The sequence below is a fragment of the Anguilla rostrata genome, chromosome 8 (assembly GCF_018555375.3).
Source record: "Anguilla rostrata isolate EN2019 chromosome 8, ASM1855537v3, whole genome shotgun sequence".
In the NCBI taxonomy this organism is placed as follows: Eukaryota; Metazoa; Chordata; class Actinopteri; order Anguilliformes; family Anguillidae; genus Anguilla; species Anguilla rostrata.
Genome location: NC_057940.1, coordinates 1,614,447 through 1,629,698, shown reverse-complemented (window position 1 = coordinate 1,629,698; position 15,252 = coordinate 1,614,447). Strand labels below are relative to the sequence as shown.

The 15,252-nt window shown below is 49.0% G+C and overlaps 1 protein-coding gene across 2 annotated transcripts; it reads right to left on the bottom strand.

The window, feature by feature from the left end:
* Positions 1–118: 118 nt before the first annotated feature.
* On the bottom strand, positions 119–14,861 carry LOC135260504 (phosphatidate phosphatase LPIN2-like). 2 transcript variants are annotated; one of them, XM_064345763.1, is made up of 19 exons: positions 14,559–14,856; positions 12,952–13,152; positions 11,859–11,954; positions 10,735–11,078; positions 10,313–10,390; positions 9,759–9,882; positions 9,397–9,670; positions 8,644–8,805; positions 8,164–8,257; positions 7,991–8,060; positions 7,797–7,889; positions 7,155–7,231; positions 6,593–6,734; positions 5,553–5,701; positions 4,648–4,734; positions 3,452–3,604; positions 2,650–2,764; positions 959–1,062; positions 119–751 (listed from the first exon to the last, which is right to left on the bottom strand). In XM_064345763.1, the coding sequence occupies exons 1-19, from the start codon at positions 14,808–14,810 to the stop codon at positions 607–609; spliced, it is 2,760 nt and encodes a 919-aa protein (XP_064201833.1). In that variant the 5' UTR covers positions 14,811–14,856; the 3' UTR covers positions 119–606. The 2 variants fall into 2 exon arrangements, with proteins under 2 accessions (XP_064201833.1, XP_064201834.1); XM_064345764.1 differs by lacking the exons at positions 119–751; positions 959–1,062; positions 2,650–2,764; positions 3,452–3,604 and adding an exon at positions 3,692–3,740 and having other exon boundaries at positions 14,559–14,861.
* Positions 14,862–15,252: the final 391 nt, after the last annotated feature.

The window sequence follows — 15,252 nt, the reverse complement described above, 5'->3', positions numbered from 1 at the left end:
GTGGGCTTCTTTAAGTCATTTTCATATAATTATGCAGAAAACATGTGTTCAGTTCTGCATATTTAATACAGAATATAACCAATAGCTTCAAAGCTATGTAGGATGACAGCACTAGACATTGATCGCTACACACTTTAATGTCACAGGAAATACACATTAAATACAAGGCAAAACTCACACGTAAAGCTGAAAAAGCTAAATCACTGTGTAAAAACATAATCTCATGCATACTGTACCCAGAGTGATACCCACTGGCCCTTCCAAACCGGACCACTATTATTAACATAATTACATATATTACATTATAAAATACACAATATTACAGTATGATATTGAATATTGAACAAGGGATGAAGCTGGTTTATATAATCACAATCATGTCATTAACTAGCCTTTCTATGAGTTCTTAAGCACTACACAGACTGTAACCTTAACCCCAACATTATCAGCCATTGGTAACAATACTGGCATTTCAATGTATTTGTTTGGCCTGATAACACTTACTGAATAGACTGTATTTAATGGGCAAATAGGCTTGGTCTCTTAGAGTGATTGGGCCAGAACTCAAGTGACTGGTTCGCTCCTAAAGAAAAGGGGCGTGGCCTCTCATAGCAGGTCCTCGTGGCAGGGCTCAGGGATTGGTTGCCTCCAGAAACAGAACGAACTGAATTCTGGGAAAGTGAGGGCTGAGGTCTGCTCCTTATTGGCCAAGGGGAACACGTGTTCCACCAGCTCACTCAGCCTGCTGTACCTGAGAGAGAGGTGCACAGGACTGGGTCAAATAATTATTAATACACACACACACACACACAGTACACAGTACACACACACACACTGTACACACACGCACCAATACACACACACACACAGTACACAGTACACACACATACACACGCTGTACTCACACGCACACACACACACACGTAGGTCAGGTTAGTAAGAAGCTGGCTCTACTCACGATGACTTGTTGCCCCTGCTCTGCTCCTGTGTGAGCTCCCCCTTCGGGTTCACGGTGAAAATGCGACACACCGGCACTCCCACCTGCCTGTACGCAAAGGCATCCTGCACAGAGAAAGAGCGAGAGAGAGAGACATTAACACTGCACTGAGAGAGGGAGGGAGAGGGGGAGAGCGAGAGAGAGACATTAACGCTGCACTGAGAGAGAGGGGGAGAGAGACATTAACACTGCACTGAGAGAGAGGGGGAGAGAGACATTAACACTGCACTGAGAGAGAGGGGGAGAGAGACATTAACACTGCACTGAGAGAGAGGGGGAGAGAGACATTAACACTGCACAGAGAGAGAGAGAGAGAGAGAGAGAGACATTAACACTGCACTGAGAGAGAGAGGGCAGAGAGAGATACATTAACACTGCACTGAGAGAGGAGGAGAGAGACATTAACACTGCACTGAGAGAGGGGAGAGAGACATTAACACTGCACTGAGAGAGGGGGAGAGAGACATTAACACTGCACTGAGAGAGAGAGAGGGAGAGAGACATTAACACTGCACTGAGAGAGAGGGGGAGAGAGACATTAACACTGCACAGAGAGAGAGAGAGACATTAACACTGCACTGAGAGAGAGAGGGGGAGAGAGAGAGAGAGACATTAACACTGCACTGAGAGAGAGAAAGAGAGTGGGGGAGGGAGAGAGAGAGCGGAGTGCTCTACACTTGCAGCGCAGTTTCTTGCTGCCTGCCACAGTCTGAGGGACAGTGAGTGATGGAATACAACCACAACACCACACCTATTTACCTATACACAAACATTTACACACGCACACACACATACATGCGTATGAAAATACAGAAATACATCTGTTACTGTGTTACTGTTCTTATGTTATGCTGATTATTTCTATTTATTGTTATTGCAACTTTTTACCCTGAGCAAAACCTGACTCAGAGGGGGGAGCTCATTTGATGCGAGCTGGCTCTGCGTAAACAGGAAAATGACTGTACAGAAAAATCAATGACGCGCTGTACAGTCACTGAAGCTGGATTATGTTGTTTGGGAGGAGAGATGAGCTGTAAAGCTGGAATGCTGGAAGGCTGAAGGCTGTAAGGGTGTAAGGCTGTAAGGGTGTAAGGGTGTAAGGGGGTAAGTGTGTAAGGGTGTCAGGGGGTAAGTGTGTAAGGGTGTAAGGGTGTAAGGGGGTAAGTGTGTAAGGGTGTAAGGGTGTAAGGCTGGAAGGCTGAAGGCTGTAAGGGTGTAAGGCTGTAAGGCTGTAAGGGTGTAAGGGTGTAAGGGGGTAAGTGTGTAAGGGTGTAAGGGGGTAAGTGTGTAAGGGTGTAAGGGGGTAAGTGTGTAAAGGTGTAAGGGTGTAAGGCTGTAAGGCTGTAAGGCTGGAAGGCTGTAAGGGTGTAAGGCTATAAGGCTGTAAGGGTGTAAGTGTGTAAGTGTGTAAGGGTGTAAGGGTGTAAGTGTGTAAGGGTAGCAGGCTGTAAGGCTGTAAGGGTGTAAGGGTGTACGGCTGTAAGGCTGTAAGGGTGTAGGGCTGTAAGGCTGGAAGGGTGTAAGGGTGTGAGGCTGTAAGGCTGGAAGGGTGTAGGGCTGTAAGGCTGGAAGGGTGTAAGGGTGTAAGTGTGGAAAGGTGTAAGGGTGTAAGGGTGTAAGGGTGTAAGTGTGTAAGGGTAGCAGGCGCTTACATTGGGCCGGTTTCCGAAAGCAGCGTAGAACGGCCGGGCGTTCGGGTGGAACAGGTTCCTGATGTCCGTCAGGCACTCGATCTTGAAAATCTCCGGCTTCTTCTCGATCACCTCCCTGAGAGAGAGAGAGCGGACAGGCACAGACACTCAGACTCGCTCGCCCTCCATGCGGAGGAAATCCCAGAGGGACGTAGTGTCTGTCTTTTTTTGGGCGGTTTCCTGTCAGTCAGGAGCCGGTTCTGGCCTTGGACACACGACGCGTGGCCTCTTCGGCCAGACAGTGATCTAAGGCTTAGAAATAGCATCATAACATGACGTAACCTGATGACGAGAACAGGCTATTCAGCCCAACAACGCTCCCCATTTTACCAACTAAACTGGACCTCCTGCTCTGATTACCTACAGACTAAATACCTGTACAGTCTCTCTCCCAGAGCTGTTACCCTCCTGAATTCTATCTAGTCTTGCCCCCCCGTGCCCCCCTCCCTCCCCAAGTCACCTTTATGGACTCATGCGCTGGTACTTATCATGATGATGAATTGAGAGGCGATATAGCTGGATGTGTTTGCATGTTGAAGCAGAGCATTCTGGGAGTACAGGAAGCAGCAGGTTAGAGCAGAGCATTTTGGGAGTGCAGCAAGCAGCAGGTTAAAGCAGAGCATTCTGGGAGTGCAGGCAGCAGCATGTTAGAGCAAAGAATTCTGGGAGTGCAGAAAGCAGCAGGTTAGAGCAGAGCATTCTGGGAGTGTAGGCAGCAGCGGGTTACAGCAGAGCATTCTGGGAGTGTAGGCAGCACGCGTACCTGTGGAAGGCGGAGAAGAGGCTGCTGGGAGACAGGATGAGGGGCCCTTGGGGCAGGATGGCCTCGCCGTCCCTCACCCACTGCAGGTACCTGCGCGTCATGTTCGCCATGCCGATGGCTCGAGCCGAGCAGTACAGGAACCTGTACCTGTTCCTACAGACACAGGAAGTAGAACCTATACCTGTTCCTACAGACACAGGAAGTGGAACCTATACCTGTTCCTACAGACACAGGAAGTGGAACCTATACCTGTTCCTACAGACACAGGAAGTAGAACCTGTACCTGTTCCTACAGACACAGGAAGTAGAACTTGTACCTGTTCCTACAGACACAGGAAGTGGAACCTATACCTGTTCCTGCAGACACAGGAAGTGGAACCTATACCTGTTCCTACAGACACAGGAAGTAGAACCTATACCTGTTCCTGCAGACACAGGAAGTAGAACCTATACCTGTTCCTACAGACACAGGAAGTGGAACCTATACCTGTTCCTGCAGACACAGGAAGTAGAACCTATACCTGTTCCTACAGACACAGGAAGTGCACATTACAGTACAGGAACATATATCTGTTCCTACAGACACAGGAAGTGTCATTCCTGCAGAAACAGATGCACACAGAGATGCAGCTGAGATCAGACATGGTGTGTGTGTGCGTGCGTGCAGGTGTGTGTGCGTGCGTGTGCGTGCGTGCGTGTGTGCGTGCGTGGCTGTGTGTGTGTCACCCCATGTGAGTAATCACTACTGGCACACGCCAGAGCTCTTCAGAGACCCGACTCCTTCCTGTCTCCCCTGTCGGCGTCTCTGTGACTACTTCCTGTCCTGCAGAAACCTTCACCACAGACCTGCATGTTCCTCTGGTGTTATTCAATCTATTCAAACGGGAGCAGAGAATCGCACAGGGACACAAAATTGTGTGTGTATGTCTGTGTGTCTGTGTGTTGAGTGTGTGTGTGTGTGCATTGTGTGTGTGTTTGTACGTCGCTTTGGATAAAAGCTTCTGCTAAATCAATGTAATGTGAGTGTGTTTGTAAGTGTGTGTGGTGTGCTGTGTGTGTATGTGTGTGCGTGTGTGTGTGACTAAGTGTGTGTGGTGTATGTGTGTGTGTGGTGTGTGTGCATGTGTGTGTGTGTGTGTGCATATGTGTGCGTGTGTGTATGTGTGTGTGTGTGTGCTTGTGTGTGTATGACTCACTGGTCTATGGAATGGTAGAGCTGTGCAATGCCCTTGTGGGTCCAGTCCTTGCCAAGCTGGGGAAGGATCTGCCCAAAGACGTCTGACCTGAAACACACACACACACACACACACACACAGGTGCGCACACACACACACACACACACACACAACGAGAGAGAGATTACTGAGTATACTGTACTTGGAATATATCTATTCCTAATGTTAAATCTGTATTTTTAGGGTGCATCCAAATAGCCTGTTACTTCATGCAGTAAGATAATGTGTCCAATGCTGCCCCCTGCTGTTTGTTTGTGGTTCCTCTATGGAACACCATGAGAGTAAAAGTTACAACAGCCATTACTACTGATGTGCAGATCGTGTCTGTAAATAACGGTTGGCCATTTGCTGCTTAATTACTCTGATTAGCTCCCTGGTCACATCAAAGAATTGTTCCCTTGTTTGCTGTGGTTTTATTTTTATCATTACAGAAAAATCAAACTGTTTTCAAACTGAAACGACCTCATTTATTAAAATAAGCTCAGATAAGAATAAGCCTACACTGTGTAACACATCACAGACACGTGTATGTACTGTTATATTATTATTATTATTATTATTATTATTTGTAGCAGCAGTAGTAGTGGTAGCAGCAGCATTAGTATTAGCATTTTAATTACCATTAGCATTACTATGAGTATTAGTATTAGCATTGGTATCAGCATTAGTACTATGAGTATTAGTATTAGCATTAGCATTAGCATTAGTACTATGAGTATTAGCATTACTATGATAATTAATATTAGCATTAGTCTTAGTTTTAGCATTAGCATTAGTATTAGCATTAGCATGATAATTAATATTAGCATTAGCATTAGTCTTAGCATTAGCATTAGTATCATATTGCTCTCAGAACTGAAGCCCACCTGGTGATGGTGCCGTCGATGTCGGAGATGATGACCTTGTCGTCCCAGTTCCACAGGTGGATGGTGCCCTCACAGCGACAGGTGCCCTGGTACTGCGAGGTGATGCTGTAGATGACGCTGTTAGGCCCCTCCCTCAGGTTCAGACTGGCCTATGAGGACAGAGAGCGGGGTGAGGTCGCAGTCCGGAGGGAAGCGTTGAGGACAGGTTCCACCAACGCGTGCGTCCCACACACAGAAGCACATTTTTCCGAGTGACAAACGGTGTGCGACTAAAAAAAGTGCTGAGAAAAAAGGTCAGGTAAAAAGCAGAGTTGACGAGTCAGCGCTGTCACAACCACAGGCCGTAGGTTCTATTTCTGCTTCGGCGGGAGACGCACTGCTGGCCCAATCTAGCCTTGCATAGAGACACCTCACATCTCACAAGCATACTAGCGAGTCTAGCGATTAGTTCACATGAAAACACTGGGGCGTGACACGTCTCCCTGCTCATATGGTCAAACCAATGGGAGGAGTGCTTACATAAACCGAATATGTATCAGGGAATAGTTAGGAGAGTTAGGAGGCGGTGCAGATATGTCTGCGGTTGTTATATTAACATTGAGTGTTAGGTGTAGCATAAGCAGGGGCTGTTTACCCCATTATAAATGGCCAGGGCTCAGGGTTAGCCAAGCGCCTAGGCACTGTGCAAACAGGATTCATTCGGCTTATGGCTGAAGACAAACAGTGTTGTGTTCTAGCTGTCCTGGGGAGCTCTTTCCACCACGGGAGTAGCGTAGAGAAGAGTTTTGAGAAGAGCCTCAGACTCCAGTCCAGGAGGGCTGTATTCCGTGCCAGTTTTTTGTGATTTCCTTTCGACCGGCAGCCAGTTTGGGGCTCGGAAACAAGGTGCGCAGACTCCTTAGCCAATCAGTGACTTAAATTAAGCGCTTAAGAGCAGGAACACATCAGACGCACAACAGCCCTCCAGGATTGGAGCTGGCAACCCCTGCTCTGCGGGAAGGGGACAGTGCTGTTAAGAGAGGCCGATATTTGGGGCTCACTATCTGGTCTGAGGAGAGGCGCAGGGTCTTCTTATATGAGTGGGTGTGGCCAGCGGGCTCCGTCTGCACGTGCTCAGATCGAATGGCTGCTCTGCCCATCTCAGATTCCCCATCGCTGGATGACTCTCCTCCAATCGTTATCCTGGAAGGACAGAGGATAGTTAATAATCGGGTCCCCTTCTGATGACACGTCACGTTCTTAGATACGCCTGTCCCCTTGTTATGACATGGGATCCCAAGATCCACTACATCTCTCCGGGTTCAATGGACAGCATAATGATAAAAATGATATAATATTCAGTGACTCTACAAACTAAAGCAAAGCTGGGAGATGTGGGCGGGGTTATGTACTCACTGTAGGGGCTTTTAGAGGGGGGGGCTATGTACTCATGAGGGGGGCTTTTGAGGGAGGCGGCGGGGCTATGTACCACTGTAGGGGGGGCTTTTGAGGGAGGGGGCGGGGCTATGTACTCACTGTAGGGCAGGGCTTTTGAGGGAGGGGCGGGGCTATGTACTCACTGTAGGGGGGCTTTTGAGGGAGGGGGCGGGGCTATGTACTCACTGTAGGGCGGGGCTTTGGAGGGAGGGGGCGGGGCTATCTCCAGTTTGTGGCTCAGGCATCTTTGGTTTGGCCGCTGGCTGTGCGCACAGAGTAGGAAAGAGAAAAAGAGATGAGACAGGATGACTGGGGAATGAAGAAACTACCCCGTGTACAACAGAGACTGTTTCAACATGAGCTGTACTAGCAAGATCATCAACCACTCAGCTGGAACAGAAACAATCCTGTGCTACCTTTCACCACAGAGAATATCTCTCAACTAGCTCTAATAACAACACTATCCCACACTGAGCTCTAATAACAACACTATCCCACACTGAGCTCTAATAACAACACTATCCCACACTGAGCTCTAATAACAACACTATCCCACACTGAGCTCTAATAACAACACTATCCCACACTGAGCTCTAATAACAACACTATCCCACACTGAGCTCTAATAACAACACTATCCCACACTGAGCTCTAATAACAACACTATCCCACACTGAGCTCTAATAACAACACTATCCCACACTGAGCTCTAATAACAACACTATCCCACACTGAGCTCTAATAACTACACTATTCTACACTGAGTTATAACACAGAGAGTGTTTCACACTGAGTTATAACAGAGGGAGTGTTTCACACAGAACGAACCTTCTCTGTGGCGTCGTCCGCAGTCTTGCGCCAGAACCACCAGCCGTTGGACTTCTTTGACATCTTCTCTTTGACCCAGGCCTCCTCTGTTTTCTGAGGAAGGCGAAGCAACAGGGTCAGCCGTCCATGAACGACGAGGTCAGAGGGCAAAGGTCACTGTTAAAGGTCAGTTTCAGAGGGAAGCTCTACTGTACCTCGGGTAAGGTCTGCTGGAACACCCCTAAACTCAGTATCTGGGGTGCAGCTAACGCCCAGCTGTAGTATCTGTAAAACGGAAATGTGTTTTAGGAACTGATAAGAGTTTTATGTGTCTTAAAGCATAAATAAAAATGAATTTGTGAGGCGCTTTAAAACCATCTCAGCTCACCTGTCAGCAATCCTCACCACTAAATTCGGGTCGTCGATGAGAGCCGGGTTTTCAGAAAATTCTTGGTATGTGATCATGTGCTTCATAAAGCTTTCTGTAGAAATGAATCAAAATGTCACTGTCATTACCATCCTCACAATCATCATCACCATCACTATCATTATCATCATCATCATCACAATCACAATCATCATCATTGATATGTGAGTGTGTGTTCCCAATGAGACCTGTAAAAATGTGTGTACTGACTCTACATTCACCTTTAGAGGTGTGTGTGTGTTATCTGTAAGAGCAGTACTCACCTTTAGAGATGTGTGTGTGTTATCCGTAAGATGTGCGTGTTATCTGTAAGAGCAGTACTCACCTTTAGAGATGTGTGTTATCTGTAAGATGTGTGTGTTATCTGTAAGAGCAGTACTCACCTTTAGAGATGTGTGTTATCTATAAGATGTTTGTGTTATCTGTAAGAGCAGTAATCACCTTTAGAGATGTGTGTGTCCTGGTCCAGCCCGCCGCAGAGGGACAGAGTGACGTTGGGAAGGTCACACTCCGCTCCACTGTCAGCGCTGCTCACAGACTGGGGGGAGATGTTCCAGTGAGCCGCGTCCAGCCAGGTCAGCAGGCTCTGGTGCTGATCCCTGTCTGAGAGAACCACAGAGTCACTGCGTCAGGAGCTGGCTCACACCCACACAGCACTGCACAGGGTCACTGCGTCAGGAGCTGGCTCACACCCACACAGCTCTGCACAGAGTCACTGCATCAGGAGCTGGCTCACACCCACACAGCTCTGCACAGAGTCACTGAGTCAGGAGCTGGCTCACACCCACACAGCTCTGCACAGGGTCACTGCGTCAGGAGCTGGCTCACACCCACACAGCTCTGCACAGGGTCACTGCGTCAGGAGCTGGCTCACACCCACACAGCTCTGCACAGGGTCACTGCGTCAGGAGCTGGCTCACACCCACACAGCTCTGCACAGGATCACTGCGTCAGGGCGGGCTCACCAGCCGCAAGGGCCTCGTCAGGCTGCTCCACACAAGCTGCACAGACTGCAGGCTAGCTCAAACATATAAATAATATAAGTAAGCTGAATAAAATGCCTTTGAATGATCAAGAAATCAGCGACATTTAAGACAGAGCTGAGGGTTACTTGTGAAGTACTATCGACAGCATTCAGAGTCCATATAAAATAAATAAACGCATTAAAGGCAATCAGACCCGACAGAGGCCTACCTGAGGATTCTCTGCACGAGGAAAGGGTTCGAGGGAGGGGCTCTGTCTCATCCAGGGCAGGGCCCATGACTGGCATGGGGGGAGCAGGGGGGGCCACTCTGGGGTCTGGCGGGGCCTGAGGAGCCAGGGGGACTCGCGCTTTGGGCTTCACGATGGCACATGGGGGGGCAGACTCCTCCTCCTCCCCTTCTGAACACGTCACCATGGCGTCCGAACTGAGGATGACATGGAAGTGTGTTTCCTCTGAGGGCTCGGGCTGGTCTTTTACTGCAGCCTGCGGGGAGAGCAGTATGTGTGTGAGCGTGTGTGTGTGTGTGTGTGTGTGAGTGTGTGTGAATGTTCAGCCATGCCACAGCCCTTACCGCAGTGCATTCTGGGAGCTCGTCCCATGTCCACTGCAGGTAAGACTCCGCCCACAACGCACTGTCAGCAGGCTCTTCCCCCAACTCCACATCATCTTTTACAGAGACCGGCGAGTGTGTTGGGCTGAGGGGAAAACACACACACGCACACACAGACGCACACACAAACACACACACAAGCACATGCACACACAAACACAAGCACACGCACACGCACATGTACACACACACACACAGACACACACACACACGCAAAAACACATATGCATTAAAACAAAAACATCGGCATGCCTACACAAATGTACAGTCACACAAATGCGTATACACACTTGTTGTTTCTTATGTGAGATGATAGTAAAATATGTAAAATAAAGGGCCCCAATTTCTTTCTGAGGTCAGGAATGTCTTAGATCATAATCACAGAGTGTATCTACTCAATGCTAATGACAGTATACTGTATGTAACACAACTCTCACAGACAGAGAAACTGATTCACGAGTCCACTGACAGAATGATTCTGTAACTGTTATTCAAAGAAATAGAAAGAGCTTCACCTGTCTGAAGGGGCCCAATCGGGGAAAAGGAGGGAGCGTCTGCGTTCTGTGTCCGGCACTGCAGGAACTGAAGCTTTCCTAGGGATCATGGGATATGTAGTTAATCACCTGCCATTGATAATGAAAAGATGCATCTGAGACCACTGACATTTTTCCTCACCCAGGGATTTAAAACTCCAGTCCTGGCGGGTCACAGTGTCCGCTGGTTTTCAGTGTAAGTACTCAAGTGTTTAATTTAAATCACTGACAGGCTAAATGGTTTTCTTTAATATCAGTTGAATTCTAAGCCACGTATTTATTGTCATTAAATTTGTCTGTGATTGTTTGTGATCCTGACCCCTTGGGTGTTAGTAAAGTATGTGTACATCTTAATTGCTTACAGACTGAAATATTAGACACAGGTAAGATCTCCTCATCGTCACCTGGAGCTGTGTTCCACGCACTCCTCTTCCGAGCTCAGATCCATTTCAAACATCTCCTCTCCCTCGACGTTGGACACATCTTCATCATCCTCTTCCTCCGCATCAGTAGGGGGCGTCTGATCGCCATCTCCACCCACTCTGGTCTTCCTCCTCCTCCTCAGTCTCCTCTTCCTCACCGTCATCACCTCCTCAACGCTGGAGGGGCTGTCCTCCTCCGTGCCCTCGCCGACCTGGTTCTGGTTCTGGATGCACTCTGGTCCAGGCACTGCGTCTTTCCAGTCCTGGATCCAGGACAGCTGATCCTCTGATGGGATGGGCGAGGTGGCCAGGTATGCTGGGACAATCTTTATAAACCAAAACAAAAACAAAACGGACAGTCAGCCGCAGTAACAAATAACTCCTGTTAGTGCTGACCAGAGGTGGAACCTCCAGGGTTCAGAAAGGAAAAGTCCTGCCAGGTGTTTCTTCCACCCATGATCTCAGCCAAGCTGATTTCACTAATTAGTTCTGCCTCCTGGCTGAAGATTGGAAAACCGATGGCCCATTATTAGTGTTCAAATTGAAAGTATGTTCCTTAGTGTTTTAATCAGTGGCTGTTTGTTTGAAGTGCTGGTCTGCCATTGGCTGTTTGTTTAAAATGCTGATTTACCATTGGTTGTTTGTTTGAAGTTCTGGTCTACCATTAGCTGTTAGTTTGAAGTTCTGGTCTACCATTAGCTGTTTGTTTGAAGTTCCGGTCTACCATTAGCTGTTAGTTTAAATTGCTGGTTTGCCACTATGGTAAATGGTGAATGGACTGCATTTATATAGCGCATTTATCCAAAGCGCTTTACAATTGATACCTCTCATTCACCCATTCTCACACACACACACTCACACGCCAATGGTGAAAGGCTGCCATGCAAGGTACCAGTCAACTCGTTGGGAGCAATTAGGGGGTATTGGTGTCTTGCTCAGGGACACTTCGACACGCCCCAGGGCGGGGGATCGAACCGGCAACCCTCCGACTCCCAGACTACCGCTCTTACCTCCTGGGCTATTTTCCCCCCGTGGTTATTTGCCCCCGGCTGTTTGTTGCCCTTGCTCAGGGTGTTTACTGTGCTAGCACACGGGCGAGCACTCACATTCTCCTGCTCGGTCTCCTGAACAAAGAAGGCCTCTCCGTTGTCCCCCAACTTCATGTGCAGGTGCACTGGAGTCCCGTTCACCTCGATATCGACCTGCAGAGCACAGAGAGGGGCTGTTAACGAGGCCAGGGGTCCCCAAAATGAGTCCATGAGTCAAATGCATTTTCTGTGAACAACTGCACGTGCACTGTCAACAGTGCCATGTTTAACGTGACAGCTGTCAATGTTGACTGAGATGAGATCCCTGCTGACCTTTGACCTTTAACAAGACATTGGAATGTGCTTTGGATGAAAACAGGGCTTGTGACCAGAACATTCTCTTATGCTGTTCTGGACTGTTGACAGCAGTCTTTACCATATACAGCATCAAAAGTACATCAAACATAGCGTTGTACCAAAGTTCAGTTTCCGAAGACACAGAGTGCCTGCACATTTTTGCAGGGTTGTTTTTGTGTGTTTTTAACGAAACAACAGATGGTAAGAACCTCAAGGGACCCTCACACAACTCAGTGGATGTCTCTGCCCCTGGGTCCACTTGGTCCCGCCCCCTCATGATGTCAGAGTTCCCACTACTGATGTCCCCCACCCACTGCTTTCTCTTTGAGACCTGTCTGTAACCTCTCCCCACCCTGCTCTGCCCCATTATGATGTCACAGCACTGTACCCTTTGCCCCATTATGACACCACAGCACAGTCCTCCCCTCTGTCTCATTGTGACATGACAGCACTGTCGCACTTTGCCCCATTATGACATCACAGCATGGTCCCCTCCTCGCCCCATTATGACATCACAGCACTGTCCCCTCCTCGCCCCATTATGACATCACAGCACGGTCCCCTCCTCGCCCCATTATGACATCACAGCACTGTCCCCTCCTCGCCCCATTATGACATCACAGCACTGTCCCCTCCTCGCCCCATTATGACATCACAGCACGGTCCCCTCCTCGCCCCATTATGACATCACAGCACGGTCCCCTCCTCGCCCCATTATGACATCACAGCACTGTCCCCTCCTCGCCCCATTATGACATCACAGCACTGTCCCCTCCTCGCCCCATTATGACATCACAGCACTGTCCCCACCCACCACTTTCTCTCGGGAGCGCAGCACGCCCAGCTTGCCGAAGCGCACGTGGAACGGGGAGCAGTGGAAGGTTCCATCGGGCTGCCGGACCACCACCACGTCGATGCACCCCGAGAGCGTGGCCTGGTTAATGCCCTTATACAGGTCCCGCACCGTCCCCAGGACCTGGCCCGCCAGCTGGCCCACGTAGGTCATGGTGTCCACCTGCAGGGGGGGCCACAGAGAGCAGCAGCACTCTAAAATGTTTCACAAACATATTTAACAACCACATTACAAACCCATTTAACAATCACATTACAAACACATTTAACAACTACATTACAAACCCATTTTACAATCACATTACAAACCCATTTTACAACCACATTACAAACCCATTTTACAATCACATTACAAACCTGTCCCGCTTTGAAAGAGAAAGCACTTTTCATGTCTGACCATTTTTCATGCACTTTCTAAAACTGAAGGCATTACCAGCCTGAATGCTTTTTACAACACAACTGCCCTACAGGCCAAGGGTCCCACCCTGGCCGAGAATCTCCCTGCAGTTCAAACATCTTCACACCAGGTGGCGACACCTGGTACTATTTCAGATCATTTTGTCCCCAGTCAGACATTGAGGTTTTTCTCACCAGTAAGATTAGGTCATTTTGAGCTGTTGTGTTATGGCTCTTTTGAATGGCCCATTGCCTGTGATTTCTCAATAAAATGACCGATCCAACACACTTTTGTATAAATATTTTTAAAAGCAGTACTGGACCTGTACAGACTGAAATTACTCACAATTAAACGCTCCTTATAATAAAACAATCATTAAAACTGTTTTCCCATTATTAATATACTGTAATACACAATGAACTCAATTATTTTTCTGCTCGTGATTTTGCACAGTATGATTTTAAAAGGCTGAATTTCTGTTTGAGTTTCACATTAATCAGCTAGAGCCTACCTGCTGTCTCTCTTCCAGAGTCCACACAAACAGCAAACATCACTGTCTAAGGAGGACATACACATGCTACTCATCTGTTACTCACCTGTTATACACCTACACACACCTGCTACACACCTACAGTACACACACCTGTTCCAAACCTGCTACACACCCATAATACAACTACACATACGTGTAACACACCTACACAGTACACACACCTGTTCCAAACCTGCTGCACACCTGTTATACACCTACACACAGTCATTACACACCTACACAAATCTATTCCAGACCTGGTCTACACCTACACTCTCCTGTTACAGACCTGCTACACAGTCGTTACAGACCACCACACATGTATTTCAGGCCTGCTAAACGCCTGTTACACAACCACACACACACACCTGTACCAGCAAAACCTGCTCCACACACACTGCAGCTCCACACTTATACACACACACACACCTTCCCCACCTTCTCTGAACCGTCTCTCACACAGACCCAGACCTCTCCCGCACCTCTCCCCAAATTCTCCCAGACCTCACACAGACCTCTCCTGGACCTCTCCCCAAATTCTCCCAGACCTCACACAGACCTCTCCCAGACCTCACACAGACCTCTCCTGGACCTCTCCCCGAATTCTCCCAGACCTCTCCCCGAATTCTCCCGGACTCACCAGGCTCCAGGACGACTTGACGGAGGAGGAGTCGTCGGGGCCGCTGCTGTCCTCCTCGTTGAGGTTGCCGGGGCGACCAGCGGGCGCTGATCTGAGTCCGGTTGCCCTGGCGCCCACCTCGGGCACGGAGGAGACCTTCCTGAGCCCGGCCGACCGCTGCATCTCCGGCACGGAGCGCACCGACCTCAGATCAGCCAACCGCCGCATCGCAGGGCCGGAGGCTGCCGGTTTGAATCCCGCCGCTTTCTCCATCTGGGTCGTGTGGCAGGAGCGCTCCGCTCGACGCTGGGGAGAGCTCCGCACTGAGGGACAGCTTCACTCCCGTCGCGTCTCTCCAGATCCAGGCGCACAATCCCCTCCTGGCCTCCCCGTGTTACTTTGACCCCGCGTTACGCAAACAAACCCGGAGCGTGAGACTTGGTCCCGGCTCGTTGTCTCTTACGCAACCTCGACCTGCACCCGCCCCGCTCTGCCTCAGACACAAACCAGCCCTGCGGTAGCACTGTGACAGCCAATAGGACGAGTGGCATCACAGCGACAGCCAATAGGAAGAGTGCCATCACCGTGACAGCCAATAGAATGAATGACATCACTGCAATAGCCAATAGGGCAAGTAGCTTCACAGCGACAGCCAATAGGAAGAGTGCCATCATCGTGACAGCCAATAGAACGAGTGCCATCACTGCGACAGCCA